A 13,953-nucleotide genomic window follows, 5' to 3' on the forward strand; every position below is an offset into this window, starting at 1 on the left:
AAAAGAGTCATATTTCGCAGAACAGTCATATCAGCTAAAGAGTTGTGTCCGCATTGTGGTTGATCGACATCGTTTAAAACACGTTCACACGATAACTTTTTTCCGCCGAAATCCATTGATCTTACCTACCTGCCCATTTGTGCCCAAACAATTTTTTGGTTTAACGTCACTGTATAACTCCTCAGGGTTTCTTTATCCCCTTTTTTTAGTGACAGGGATTTTTTTTAACCTCAATTCAGCGAACCGCCTCCTCATATTAACCTCATCCAGCCAGGCAAAGTCAGCACGACATGTGGAGACAAAGTGGCCCCCACATCACACGTTGAGGGTTCTACATGAAGTCTACTGCCCGGACACCCATCACGATACCAAGCTCGCGCGAAGTTGCTTAACTTCGGTGATCTACAAACTCATTGGAAACTAGTTCAGCTTTCAGAGATTCAACGTGTTATCCCCGCTAGCTATAAAAGGTAATTAGGTGAGAGGCATACTACGGGATGGGGCGGTCCCTGGCATCCAGTACCTAGAACATACCATTCAAATAAACGTTGTTTATTAACTTTGTTTTTTATTTTTTGTGACACAGACCACATGCGTCTAATGTAGCAGTTGTTTCATTGCTACGAAATAAAAACGGCGGTGAAACACTCATCTTTAATGGGCATGCAGCATGCTACGACACAGACCACATGCGTCTAATGTAGCAGTTGTTTCATTGCTACGAAATAAAAACGGCGGTGAAACACTCATCTTTAAAAAAAAATAAAAAATAAAATAAAATAAAATAAAAAAGGTACACTACTAGTGTTTCTGTAAACTGTAGACCTCGCTCAAGCTGAGGCTGAGACTAGGTACACTAGTAGTTCTGTGAACTGTAGACCTCATTCGGAGTTTTTGCTCAAGCTGAGATGATTGTACGACCATTACGCCTCGGTGGCCTAGTGGTCAACACTCCTGGTAAACAGGAGGGCGTGGGTTCGCTATAAAAGGTAATTACATAGTTCGTGGGTAGGGGGTCACTTTTGCTCTCATTTCGGGAGTGGCTGCTCTCAGAAGGCTCCACAGCTCATGGCAGAAGTTCAATGTGAAATTTCAACCTCCTGGCTCCTGTGATTTCCAGGCAGCCTCTTCTTGATTGATCCCTTGAGTGCCGCGTCCATTTTCGTTTAGCACTATTGCACTGACCTCCTCTGTTTGCTTAGACTGCGGGAGTAAAAGGACTTTTAAGTCTCATTCTGGCAGGAGACACAGGGACCAGTTGACTTCAAAGCGATCACAAACGCCGACCCCATATGAACATGGGAAAAGGCAAAGAAAAAGAAGATTCTACTCTATTCTCCTGTGATACTTGTGGGCCCCATTAGGAGACCACTGCGGACCCTGTAGCGCCCCACGTCAGCCCATGTGCTTTGATTAGATAAACCTGTTGAATTTGATACCCTGATACATTCAATTGATAACGCTTCTTGATTGATCCCTTGAGTGCCGCGTCCATTTTTGTTTAGACTGCGGGAGTAAAAGGACTTTTGAGTCTCATTCTGGCAGGAGACACGGGGACCAGTTGACTTCAAAGCGATCACAAACGCCGACCCCATATGAACATGGGAAAAGGCAAAGAAAAAGAAGCTTCTACTCTATTCTCCCGTGATACTTGTGGGCCCCATTAGGAGACCACTCCGGACCCTGTAGGGCCCCACGTCAGCCCATGTGCTTTGATTAGATAAACCTGTTGAATTTGATACCCTGATACATTCAATTGATAACGCGAATTGATTAGAGGATCGCCGGAGTGAGGTAGCTCAGTTCTAGTTCAGTACATGCTGTATACAGTGTTTCTATTGCTAGGGAAGCGTTTGGGAGCAGTCTGTCTCGGTGTGGAGCCTTTGTGACGGTTTGGAGCGTTCTCTCAGAAGGTTTGGAGCGTTCTTTAAGAAGGTTTGAAGACATTGGGACAAACTCGAGCTTCTCTGACGGCTTCAAGAACTATCTGTGACCTTTGGAAGCACTAGCGGACAGTTTGGGACTCTCAAAAAACGAGAGGAAAAATTCAAAAATTCTTGGCAGGATTCTTCTTGGGCGTTTTTCAATCGTGAGTACCTTTACCTGTTTAGACGATTTCATTTATAATAGGATTAGGGCGTAAACCACATCCATGAGTGGTGTGCAGGGTCGTATTGAGGGTCCCCAATCCCCGCCTTCGAGGTTCATTTTTCTTCTTTACCGTTTAGACGATTTCATTTATAATAGGGCATAAACCACATCCATGAGTGGTGTGCAGGGTCGTATTGAGGGTCCCCAATCCCCGCCTTCGAGGTTCATTTTTCTTCTTTACTGTAGTCCAGACTCATAAAATTTACGAAATTAAGGCATCTGTCAGTAAAATTTTACCCGTGTTCCTGCCCATGTAATTACTGTGACTACTGGTAAACAAACCTGATTTCATAATTGGGTTTTGTTATTTTCGTCAACTCTTTGTTTTGAATACCTGATGGACGTATGTCTTTACGTATGAGCTGTGACGTAATAGATTTCGTTGTATAGATTGTAGAGGCTAATATGTACCTAAATTTTACATAGATATGTACATAAGTATACAATTATACATGGTGTGGTCATGTGTTTAGGTCGAGTGGCTGGGTTCCCGCCTTTCTTATCAGATTGAAAAAGTCACGAGTCAGTTACAAATGCTCAAAAGAATAAAAGAACACCTTTGATGAACACATTCAAAGCCTTTGGCGAAGCTTGCAACATCTTCAGTCACGTTCTAAACCTTTGGCGAAGATTATACACGGGCTTGAAAGAATCTGGCGTTAAGAGGTCATCAAGAGGGTTTAGTTAAACCCCTTATAGGACTTTTCAAACAATCTGTATTTTAGGAACGAGCCACAGGATTTACAGGCTAATTCGGGACGAATTGCTTTAAACGTCGCGTCCCGTCAGTCGCTTTGGAGTGGCATCGTGTCAGATTGCACCACTTTGAATCAAGGGAATTTTAAAATTACTCATAATTATCTTCCTAACAGTGGCGTAGCGTGTATGGCGGCCATACACTCAAAAATTCCACTCAAATACCCTTAAAATATATTGACTTTAAATAATTATTATTGTATTCTTATTAATATGAACTGTGAAATGTGAACTGTGAATGGATCTCGTTCTTATAATATAAGACTTGATACATCAAACGGGTTCTTGCCCTTTACTAACTATGTTACAATCAGTGGCGTAGCGTCCATGTTGGGCGTGTATGGCGGCCATACACTCAAAAATTCCACTCAAATACCCTTAAAATATATTGACTTTAAATAATTATTATTGTATTCTTATTAGATAGATATTGTAATAGAAATTAGTGTTCGCCCTACACTTGGAGTTGACCACGCTACGCCACTGGTTACAATAATTCCCTATCTAGACCTAGCAAACTATTGAGAAAATGATAGTTACCCAAAAGGAGTCAAAGTTCCACACCCCTCTTCTTCATCCGAAAAAGCGAGGGAGGGGAATATTGGATAAGAGGAGGAGGGGTAAAATCAAAGATACCAATAAAATGGGGGTTAAAGGAGGGGTAAAAACATGGTTACTATACCTACCCACGAGAAGTTTGTTAAATGGGTACATATTATTTAATTGTTTCTCTCTGGTACCTAATAGGTAACTAATGTTATTAAAATGATGACAACTTAGGAGACCAATACTCTTAATCCGCCCCGGGCGGGAATCGAACCTGCGGCCTAGCGCTTACAAGGCAGACGCACTACCAACTAAGCTAACTAGGCTGGCTTAGTGCGTTGAATGTACCAGTTCCTAATGGTTCATTGAAGTTAAGTTTTACGTGTCTGGTCACTATCCGGAAGGGTGACCATCTGGGATCGGGACGATACAATTACAGTTCCCTCTATCAAACCTCGTAAAAAATAATAGTAATAATTCTATTATAAATATGATGTACCTTTTTAGATAAGTTCCTCTTCCTTGTAGGAATGAACTATTAATTTTGGGGGCCTGTATGTCCTACCTACTTGTGTAGGTATTGAAGTTTGTTTGTCTTACACATGGCCGGGGCCAAAATATAAGTTTAAAACTATGTTTAAGTTGATTAAGCATCTCGGATTAAGCAATCTGATTGGTTAATTTCATAAAATTTAAGCCACTATTAATGAATTTATCGGCTTCGGCCTTTTTCGTCAGCCTATCAATCAGCCCTAGCTGGGGGCTAGGGTGGTTGCTTCGGGCTGACATTTGATTTTGGTTGGCTACAAATTTTACGAGTGGATGCCCTTCGCGCTTGACCTTTGCTATTTCTTTAGCGAGGGAAATTTCAGGCTGGTATCCTCCCTGTTGAAAGTCCCCCCCCCCCTATCTATCTGTTATTTTATTTACCGTATTATTACTTTATTATTTATTTTTAACGGAATTTTATTATTACAACTTTGGTTTATTTTATTTGACTTGGGTGTTTTATTTCTTATTCATTTTCTGTTCTTATTACTTACTAGGTAGTGTGCCCGTACGGGTGGGAATTGTGGGCAACCATCACCCATAGATTTATAGGAGAAATCCTATAGTAAGGCCAGCCACTCGCGCTCAGACCTCCGACAGACGGTCTGTCGGAAAGTGTGGGGAGTGAAAAACTTCAGACCGCAATCTCTCAGAACTCAGAAGGGTCTGACAGACCTAAACGTGTGTAGACCGTCTGAGGTCTGAGAGACATAGATCTCAAGATGTTACCTCCTCTTCCGCCACACACTGTTAGCTTCTAAGCTGAGCGTTAATCGACTTCAGTGGTGTCTCAAAAGTCTCAAAGGAACTCCTAATATTTCCTAGTTCCTACACAATATTCTCACACGCGTCCTAAACGATTTTTTTTTTTAAGATGTTTGGCAGAGGGAACTGTAACTGCTATGGTCTTATCGTCCCGAAATCGAAGAGAGAAGAAAGACAGGATAGGAGAAAGCCAGCTCGAGAACGAACATTATCCCATCAGGATAAAATCCGCCCCGGGCGGGAATCGAACCCGCGGCCTAGCGCTTACAAGGTAGATATTATCCCATCAGGATAAAATCCGCCCCAGGAGGGAATCGAACCCGCGGCCTAGCGCTTACGAGGCAGACGCACTACCAACTAAGCTAACTGGGCTGGCTAAACGATTTTTAAAACTGGAAACGTAAACCTTTTTAGATAACTATAAGTAATTCTTCATTTCCTTAAATGACGTCAAGGAATTTGGGACTGTCACACTGGTAAATCTTCAAGGGACGAATGTTAGAAATCAATCGACTTATCGACCTAGATTTGAAAGGAAATAGATAGACAAACAATTCAGACTTCAAGAGCATTCCTCAGTAAGAAACACAAGTAGATGTTGGATGCTGGGCTATCATTTTGTCTACTAGAGTTCTAGGAAATGGTCCAACTTCCTCTCTAAACGTCTGAGATGAGGAAATCCTCTTTATCCTTTTGTTAAGAATATGGAACTTCTGGGAATTTGGGACTGAAGATCGCAGTTCGCGTCATTGGCGAGGCGTCAAGTTGCCTTTAACCATCGCGTAACGCCTCTAGAGACATCTGGTGTGCTAGTCCAGTTATCTTCGAGGGTAGTGCTGGGCTATCATTTTGTCTACTAGAGTTCTAGGAAATGGTCCAACTTCCTTTCTGAACGTCTGAGATGAGGAAATCCTCTTTATCCTTTTGTTAAGAATATGGGTGAACTTCTGGGAATTTGGGACAGAAGATCGCAGTTCGAGTCATTGGCGAGGCGTCAAGTTGCCTTTAACCATCGCGTAACGCCTCTAGAGACATCTGGTGTGCTAGTCCAGTTATCTTCGAGGGTAGCGCGTCTGCCTCGTAAGCGCTAGGTCACGGGTTCGATTCCCGTCCGGGACGGATTTTATCCTAAACAGATAAAGTTCGTTCTCGGAACGGCTGGATTTCTCCTATTCTGTCTTCCTTCATGGACTTCGACGATTCGGATCTGAAGGTTGATGGTTCGAGTAATCGAGTCTAAAAAACGGCAAAAAAAATTACACGTGTAAAAAATACAAATCCGAAAAATATAACTTATTCTCAATCTCTCATATGTAGGTATGTACATAGGTATCTACATGCATGTATTATTCCAAGTAATATACATATTAGGTATACCTCTACATATACAGCGAATACATAAATACATACACACAAACATTTATCTCTACAAACATAAGTATTAATGTTACCCGTAATATGTCTTAATGTAAAGTATGTTCAACGTACATAAAAAGCTATGTCCCTCGCGGGGAAACATAAATACCAGAATAATTAAGCTTTTATCATTCCGTTATCAGAACTGTGTTGGCATCAATGAATGAGATGTCTTTGTTTTCGGTCAGTCAGCTTGATACGAGACGTTCCCTGATAATAATCAAACGCGTACGGGGTGGGATAAAGCAACGTCCGGAGAATGGGGCCTCTTGGGGCCTTCAAATGAAGCCGTTTACAACGGTAAAAAATCTTACGAGAAGAAATCCCTCTTACAAGGTTTTTATCCCACGAAATTGTCTTGACATTTCCCACTTTGAATATTTCTCCACTGAGGCCAACCCGGTCACAACGTCCGGAGTGGGAAATGGTGCCTCTTGGGCCATCCAATCACTATCAGGTAGACCTGACAGGTACAGCTTATCAGGTCCGCCTGTCAGGTCTGATTATTATCAGGGACCGTCTCGTATCAGGTCCGCCTGGACGTGTTTCGGTTCGGTCGATCTTCTGTCTCTTCAGCCAGTCTAGTTTGGAGGGTAGCGCTCTGGTGCTTCTGCCCTCTAAGCGCCAGAGGGCGGATGGAATGCCCGCCCGGGGCGAACTTTATCCTAAACAGATAAGGTTCGTTCTCGGAACGCCTGGTTTTCTCCTATCCTGTCCTCCTCTCTTCGATTTCGAGACGATAAGGGAAAATCAGAGGGATCTTTGGAGCACTCCTTTTGAAAACAATCTAGGGTAGCCCCAATCCAGATTCCGAGACAAGTTCAGCAAAGTCGAGGCGAGGGTGAGATGAATTTTTAAACGAGTCACCTGCTGCCACTCGGCTAATGCCTGTTGATTGTCGCCGTGCCGACTGTGACGTTCCAATGAGCCACCCTGTAATCAGATCGCTCTGTACAAATGTATATGTATAGGAGACTTTTAGCGAATATCAACCGTTCAGGGACGGTACAGAGAGAGGAGAGAAAGGGTTTCGAAAAGCCTTCGATGCAACTATCCTCAATATTCTGAGGAGGAACCCCGATAAGGTCGGTACGTACAAAGGTAGAAACATAGGTACTACCATTACGTAAAGTGAAGTAATCACGTGACGTGACGTATTGTGGCTGTCCTGAACGAAATTACCCCCAATATTATGGGAAAACTTTAAACTACATCCTTCTGACTCCCCATGACTTCACGTGACGTGATGTAGTGTATTTCTGATTCTACCTTAACATCTCCATTGTCTTCATAAAAATCTATTTTGGCCATTCCCAGGTACATACGCGGGTCTCGATCTGAACGAACCCACCAGCGACAACTTTGGCAAGGCCAAAGTCATCGAGAGTCTGAAGGCAAGCAAAGCCTTTGGCGAAGCTTGCAACATCTACCAGTCACGTTCAACTTTTGGCGAATCTCGTACGGGTTTGAAAGAATCTGGCGTTAAGAGGTCGTCAAGAGGGTTTAGTTAAACCCCTTACAGGACTTTTCGAACACTCTGTATTTTAGGAACGAGCCACAGGATTTACAGGCTAATTTGGGAGGGATTGCTTTAAACGTCGCGTCCCGTCAGTCGCTGAGTGGCATCGTGTCAGATTGAACCTCTTTGAATCAAGGGAATTTTCAAATTACGCTGGTCTTCAATCAGCCATCCAGATACCAACTTTCCTTGGTGTTGCTGAACTCTTCCGAGTTATCCAAGTCCCTAAGGTACAGCATTCTAACGACAGAGGGAGCAACCCTAGCAACGGATCAACTTTCAATCAGAAGTAAGGTTCGTTGAATGGTAATGAGCTTCATTCGGAAAGTCTTGGGCTCTATTCAGTCGAGTTGATAATCCTGAAGCCTGAAGTTGACAGAATTTCACGCTCGGTATTTCAATTCCCTGGGCCAGCCACTCACTATCAGGTAGACCTGACAGGTACGGCTGAAAAGGTCCGTCTGTCAGGTCTACCTGACACCTGATGAGCACACACACTATCAGGTAACAGTGGTTATGGTTGGAGATGGTATTACCGACATGGAGGCGGCCCCACCCGCCGACATCTGTATTGGTAAGTCAATCTGAATTGGTAATAATCTGAAACAAAATGGTAATATGTAGTAGTACCTAATTAATAGTGCTTATTAAAATATTTTTATCATGTAGGTAGTTAATTAGAATAACTAATGGACCACCTAATGGTTGATCCGTCCTTTGTAGGGGATCAGTGTGGCGTAAGAGGTATGGCTTTGAACCAAATATTTTTATTATGTAGTTAATTAGAATAACTAATGGACCACCTAATGGTTGATCCGTTTCTTTGTAGGGGATCAGTGTGGCGTAAGAGGTATGGCTTTGAACCACCGCCATTTTGAATCAGGATGGAATGTGACAATTTTTGTCATAACATGCTCATCCCGTAGTATGTTTCTCATCATACATGAATTTATGCATAAGTTCCGGACAGACCACCTACATTGTCCAGCACAAAGCGTTCTGCTGGCCTGTTTGGGGTGCACTCAGCCTCATGAGGACCCTTCAAATGAAGCCGTTTACAACGGTAAAATATCTTACGAGAAGAAATCCCTCTCACAAGGTTTTTTATCCCACGAAATTGTCTTGACATTTCCCACTTTGAATATTTCTCCACTGAGGCCAACCCGGTCACAACGTCCGGAGTGGGAAATGGTGCCTCTTGGGCCATCCAATCACTATCAGGTAGACCTGACAGGTACAGCTTATCAGGTCCGCCTGTCAGGTCTGATTATTATCAGGGACCGTCTCGTATCAGGTCCGCCTGGACGTGTTTCGGTTCGGTCGATCTTCTGTCTCTTCAGCCAGTCTAGTTCGGAGGGTAGCGCTCTGGTGCTTCTGCCCTCTAAGCGCCAGAGGGCAGATGGAATTCCCGCCCGGGGCGAACTTTATCCTAATCAGATAAGGTTCGTTCTCGGAACGCCTGGTTTTCTCCTATCCTGTCCTCCTCTCTTCGATTTCGAGACGATAAGGGAAAATCAGAGGGATCTTTGGAGCACTCCTTTTGAAAACAATCTAGGGTAGCCCCAATCCAGATTCCGAGACAAGTTCAGCAAAGTCGAGGCGAGGGTGAGATGAATTTTTAACCGAGTCACCTGCTGCCACTCTGCTAACGCCTGTTGATTGTCGCCGTGCCGACTGTGACGTTCCAATGAGCCACCCTGTAATCAGATCGCTCAGTACAAATGTATATGTATAGGAGACTTTTAGCGAATATCAACCGTTCAGGAACGGTACAGAGAGAGGAGAGAAAGGGTTTCGAGAAGCCTTCGATGCAACTATCCTCAATATTCTGAGGAGGAACCCCGATAAGGTCGGCGGGAAATAACTTGCCACTGTGCGGCGCCTGGTCTTCAATCGCCCATCCAGATACCAACTTTCCTTGGTGTTGCTGAACTTCCGAGTTATCCAAGTCCCTAAGATACAGCATTCCAACGACAAAGGGAGCAACCCTAGCAACGGATCAACTTTCAATCAGAAGTAAGGTTCGTCGAATGGTAACGAGCTTCATTCGGAAAGTCTTGGGCTCTATTCAGTCGAGTTGATAATCCTGAAGCCTGAAGTTGACAGAATTCCACACTCGGTATTTCAATTCCTTGGGCCAGCCACTCACTATCAGGTAGACCTGACAGATACTGCTGAAGAGGTCCGTCTGTCAGGTCTACCTGACACCTGATGAGCACACACACTATCAGGTAGACCTGATCAGGTGTACCTGTTGTCAGAACGGCTTGCTTCCTCCTATCCTGGACTCTCTCTTTGATTTCGGGACAATACGTATAAAGGTAGAAACATAGGTACCTACTACCATTACCTAAAGTGAAGTAATCACGTGACATGACGTATTGTGGCTGTCCTGAACGAGATTACCCCCAATATTATGGGAAAACTTTAAACTACATCCTTCTGACTCCCCATGACTTCACGTGACGTGATGTAGTGTATTTCTGATTGACAGGTACGGCTGAAAAGGTTTACCTGACACCTGATGAGCACACATACTATCAGGTAGACCTGATCAGGTGTACCTTTTGTCAGGTCTACCTGATGTGAGTGGCTGGCCTTACTTCTACGGATTATTTACTATTGGTGAGTTCCATACCAGTGTTGCTGGTTGTTCAGGTCTACCTGATGTGAGTGGCTGGCCTTACTTCTACGGATTATTTACTATTGGTGAGTTCCATACCAGTGTTGCTGGTTGTTCTGTTGATTTAATACTTTTATGGTGGATTTCACCAACCTTCTCTCCAGCCTCAAAGAGCCCGTTAGCTTAACAGCCCAGTTAAGCCAATACAAAATGGAACTTAACTGGCTGTTAGCTTCAATATATTTATTATGTAGCTAATTAGAATAACTAATGGACCACCTAATGGTTGATCCGTCCTTTGTAGGGGATCAGTGTGGCGTAAGAGGTATGGCTTTGAACCACCTACTAAACTGGCTGTTAGCTTAATAGGAGTTTTAATGACTGAATAAATATTGGTGAAATCCAACATAGGCTACATAAATTAGCAAGCAGCAATATGCGTCTCCTCGTTCATCTGATGGGGGTTCTAATGACTGAATAAATATTGGTGAAATCCAACATAGGCTACATAAATTAGCAAGCAGCAATATGCGTCTCCTCGTTCATCTGATGGGGGCAACGGATCATAATGCAAGTTGGACTTGCTCTGACACAAACAACACGTGTCTCTTAAGTTACTTTGAACCACCGCCATTTTGAATCAGGATGGAATGTGACAATTTTTGTCATCACATGCTCATCCCGTAGTATGTCTCTCATCTCTCATCATACATGAATTTATATGCATAAGTTCCGGACAGACCACCTACATTGTCCAGCACAAAGCGTTCTGCTGGCCTGTTTGGGGTGCACTCAGCCTCATGAGGACCACCATTTTTCTTTGTCATAACATGCTCATCCCGTAGTATGTCTCTCATCATAGATGAATTTATGCCTAAGTTCCGGACAGACCACCTACATTGGCCGGCACAAAGCGTTCTGCTGGCCTGTTTGGGGTGCACTCAGCCTCATGAGGACAAGGGGTTTGAACTCTAGCAGGCCAGACATTGGCCTCCGAAATTTCATTTCATCTCTGTCTGTTTCCTAGGTTATGGAGGCAACGTGGTCCGGCCCCAAGTCAAGTCGACAGCTGATTGGTTCGTCATGGACTTCAAGGAGCTGTCCCAGGGCTACAAGAAGTGCTAGGGGTCCTATCTTGGGAGCGCCACCCCTATTGTGTCCTCTGTGGGCCTCTGAATACGTTTTGTACAGTAACATTATTGTGATATACAAGTAGAATATTAAATTTATAATTAAGTAGCCAGCCTAGTTATCTTGGTTGGTAGCGCGTCTGCCTTGTAAGGCCGCGGGTTCGATTCCCGCCTGGGGCCTGAAGGAATAAGGTTCGTAAATCGGAATGGCTGGCTTTCTCCTGTCCTGTCTTCTTTCTTCGATTTCGGGAAGATACAATTACAGTTCCCTCTATCAAACCTCGTAAAAAATAATTAGTAATAATTCTATTATAAATATGATGTACCTTTTTAGATAAGTTCCTTTTCCTTGTAGGAATGAACTATTAATTTTGGGGGCCTGTCTGTCTTCTTTCTTTCTTTCTTTCTTCGATTTCGGGACGATACAATTAGAGATCCCTCTATCAAACCTCGTAAAAAAAAAAATAGTAATAATTCTATTATAAATATGATGTACCTTTTTAGATAAGTTCCTTTTCCTTGTAGGAATGAACTATTAATTTTGGGGGCCTGTATGTCCAACTTGTGTAGGTATTGATGAAGTTTGTTTGTCTTGCCTATGGTCGGGGCCAAAATCTAAGTTTAAAACTATGTTTAAGTTGATTCTCGGATCAAGCAATCTGATTGGTTAATTTCATAAAATTTAAGCCACTGTGGTCTGCCCATCATCTGAGCAGGCTGCACAAGAGGTTAGACATGCTATGACACAGACCAAAGCCCGCCCCTGTCAATAATACATCCCGCCGTTGCGTTGATTTGTGTAAAACATAAAATACAAATACATACAATACATACCCGAGTTATTATATGACATTTGGACGAAGCAGATGAAGAAGAAGAAGGAGAAAGAGGAGGAGAAGAAAAAGAAGAAGAAAAGGAGGAGGAGAAGAAGAACAAGAAGAATAAGGAGGCGAAGGAAGGGGGGAAGCAAATCACATTATTTTCATGAAAAACAAAATCATTAGGAGGAGAAGAAAAGGAGGAGGAGGAGAAGAAGAACAAGAAGAATAAGGAGGCGAAGGAAGGGGGGAAGCAAATCACATTATTTTCATGAAAAACAAAATCATTTACATTCGAAAAAAATGTCGTTTTTAATGTCGTTGATAATATTGTGGAAGAAAAAAAAATTAATTGGACCCCGGATTGTCAATTAGACGAGAATGATTTTATTTATGACTGACGAATAATTGGGATCAGGGTGCGATAAAAATCATTCGAAATCTGTACGTGGGGATGGTTTGAAAAGCGTCACGGATGGCGGAATAAGCGGATCTCAGATAAGATCAGCGGCTAGACGGCACGGTATTGGTATAAGTAGGGCCATCAGCTTTAATAAACGCCCCATGTCACTGCGACCTTGTTAAATCTTTTGTGACAACAGTGAATGCACCGGTTTCCAGCGGATCACTGACGGTGAGCTTCAATGGACATTGAAAAAGCCTTTAATCAACCTTACCGTACAAAGGGTTCCATGCCTGGCTGGGGGCGTTAAACAGGGAGTAGACCAGCTTGGTCCGACTCGGAGACTTTAAACAGGGAGTATAATACCAGCCTGATTTTCCTTTGCTAAAGAAATAGCAAAGTTTGAGCGCGAAGGGGAACCTCTTGTAAAATATTTGTAGCCGAAACTAAATGTGAGCCCAAAGCAATCACCCTATTTAGAGCTGATTGAGAGACTGATGAAAAACGCCGACCCCTTCTGACAACGAGAAAAGGCGAGGAAGAAGAAGCCTTTAATCAACCTTACCGTCCAAGGGGTCTAAGCCGATATTAATGGCATACAATACGAGTATCACCTTAAAGCACTCTCTAAGCTACGGTCGATCGAGCTAGGCCCTTCCAGCACCTGAACAAGCGGCAAAAATGGAGTTTTTTTCTTTCTACCTTTGTTACGAGTTTACTGAAACGGAGGAAGAACTTGCAAGCTATGGCCAGCCACAGCCACTCACAATCGGGCATCAGGTAAACCTGACACTCCCCGTGTCAGATTTACCAATAATGTGTGTGTTCTTTCAGGTAGACCTGACAGGCGGACATTTTCAGCTGTACCTGTCAGGTCTACCTGATAGTGAGTGGCTGGCGTATGCAAGAAAACAAAATCATTCAACAAAACGTTCAGAACAAACCCATCCCTTCGTTCGATCAATTGTCTCAGCCTGCTCAACAAAGTATTTTTAAACCGGGGCTTACACCAAAGTGCATTCATTCATTCGGGTGTCAGTCAGTCTGCGACATTGCACTGCCAGCCTAGTTAGCATGGAGGGTCACAGGTTCGATTCCCGCCTGGGCCAGATTCTATCCTGAACAGATTAGGTTCGTTCTCGGAACGGCTGGATTCCTTCTATCCTATTTTGTCTCTTCGCTTTAGGGGCGATAAAACCCTGGCAGTTAGGTTCGATTCCCGCCCAGGGTGGATTTTATCCTGATGGGATAATGTTCGTTCTCGGAACGGCTGGCTT

General features: G+C 43.4%; 1 protein-coding gene across 1 annotated transcript in view; it reads left to right on the top strand.

Annotated features, from left to right (window-relative positions):
• The window catches only part of LOC103518123 (phosphoserine phosphatase-like), a 15,061-nt gene extending 3,428 nt beyond the window's left edge, over window positions 1-11,633 (top strand). The window contains exons 5-7 of the mRNA XM_008483178.3: window positions 7,501-7,664; window positions 8,207-8,276; window positions 11,353-11,633. Coding sequence (XP_008481400.1) covers window positions 7,501-7,664; window positions 8,207-8,276; window positions 11,353-11,450 — 332 coding nt within the window. The 3' untranslated portion in view covers window positions 11,451-11,633. The remainder of the gene's footprint in view (window positions 1-7,500; window positions 7,665-8,206; window positions 8,277-11,352) is intronic.
• The last annotated feature ends 2,320 nt before the right edge of the window (window positions 11,634-13,953 follow it).

This window comes from Diaphorina citri, unplaced genomic scaffold (genome assembly GCF_000475195.1).
Source record: "Diaphorina citri unplaced genomic scaffold, Diaci psyllid genome assembly version 1.1 scaffold2082, whole genome shotgun sequence".
Taxonomy (NCBI): domain Eukaryota; kingdom Metazoa; phylum Arthropoda; class Insecta; order Hemiptera; family Psyllidae; genus Diaphorina; species Diaphorina citri.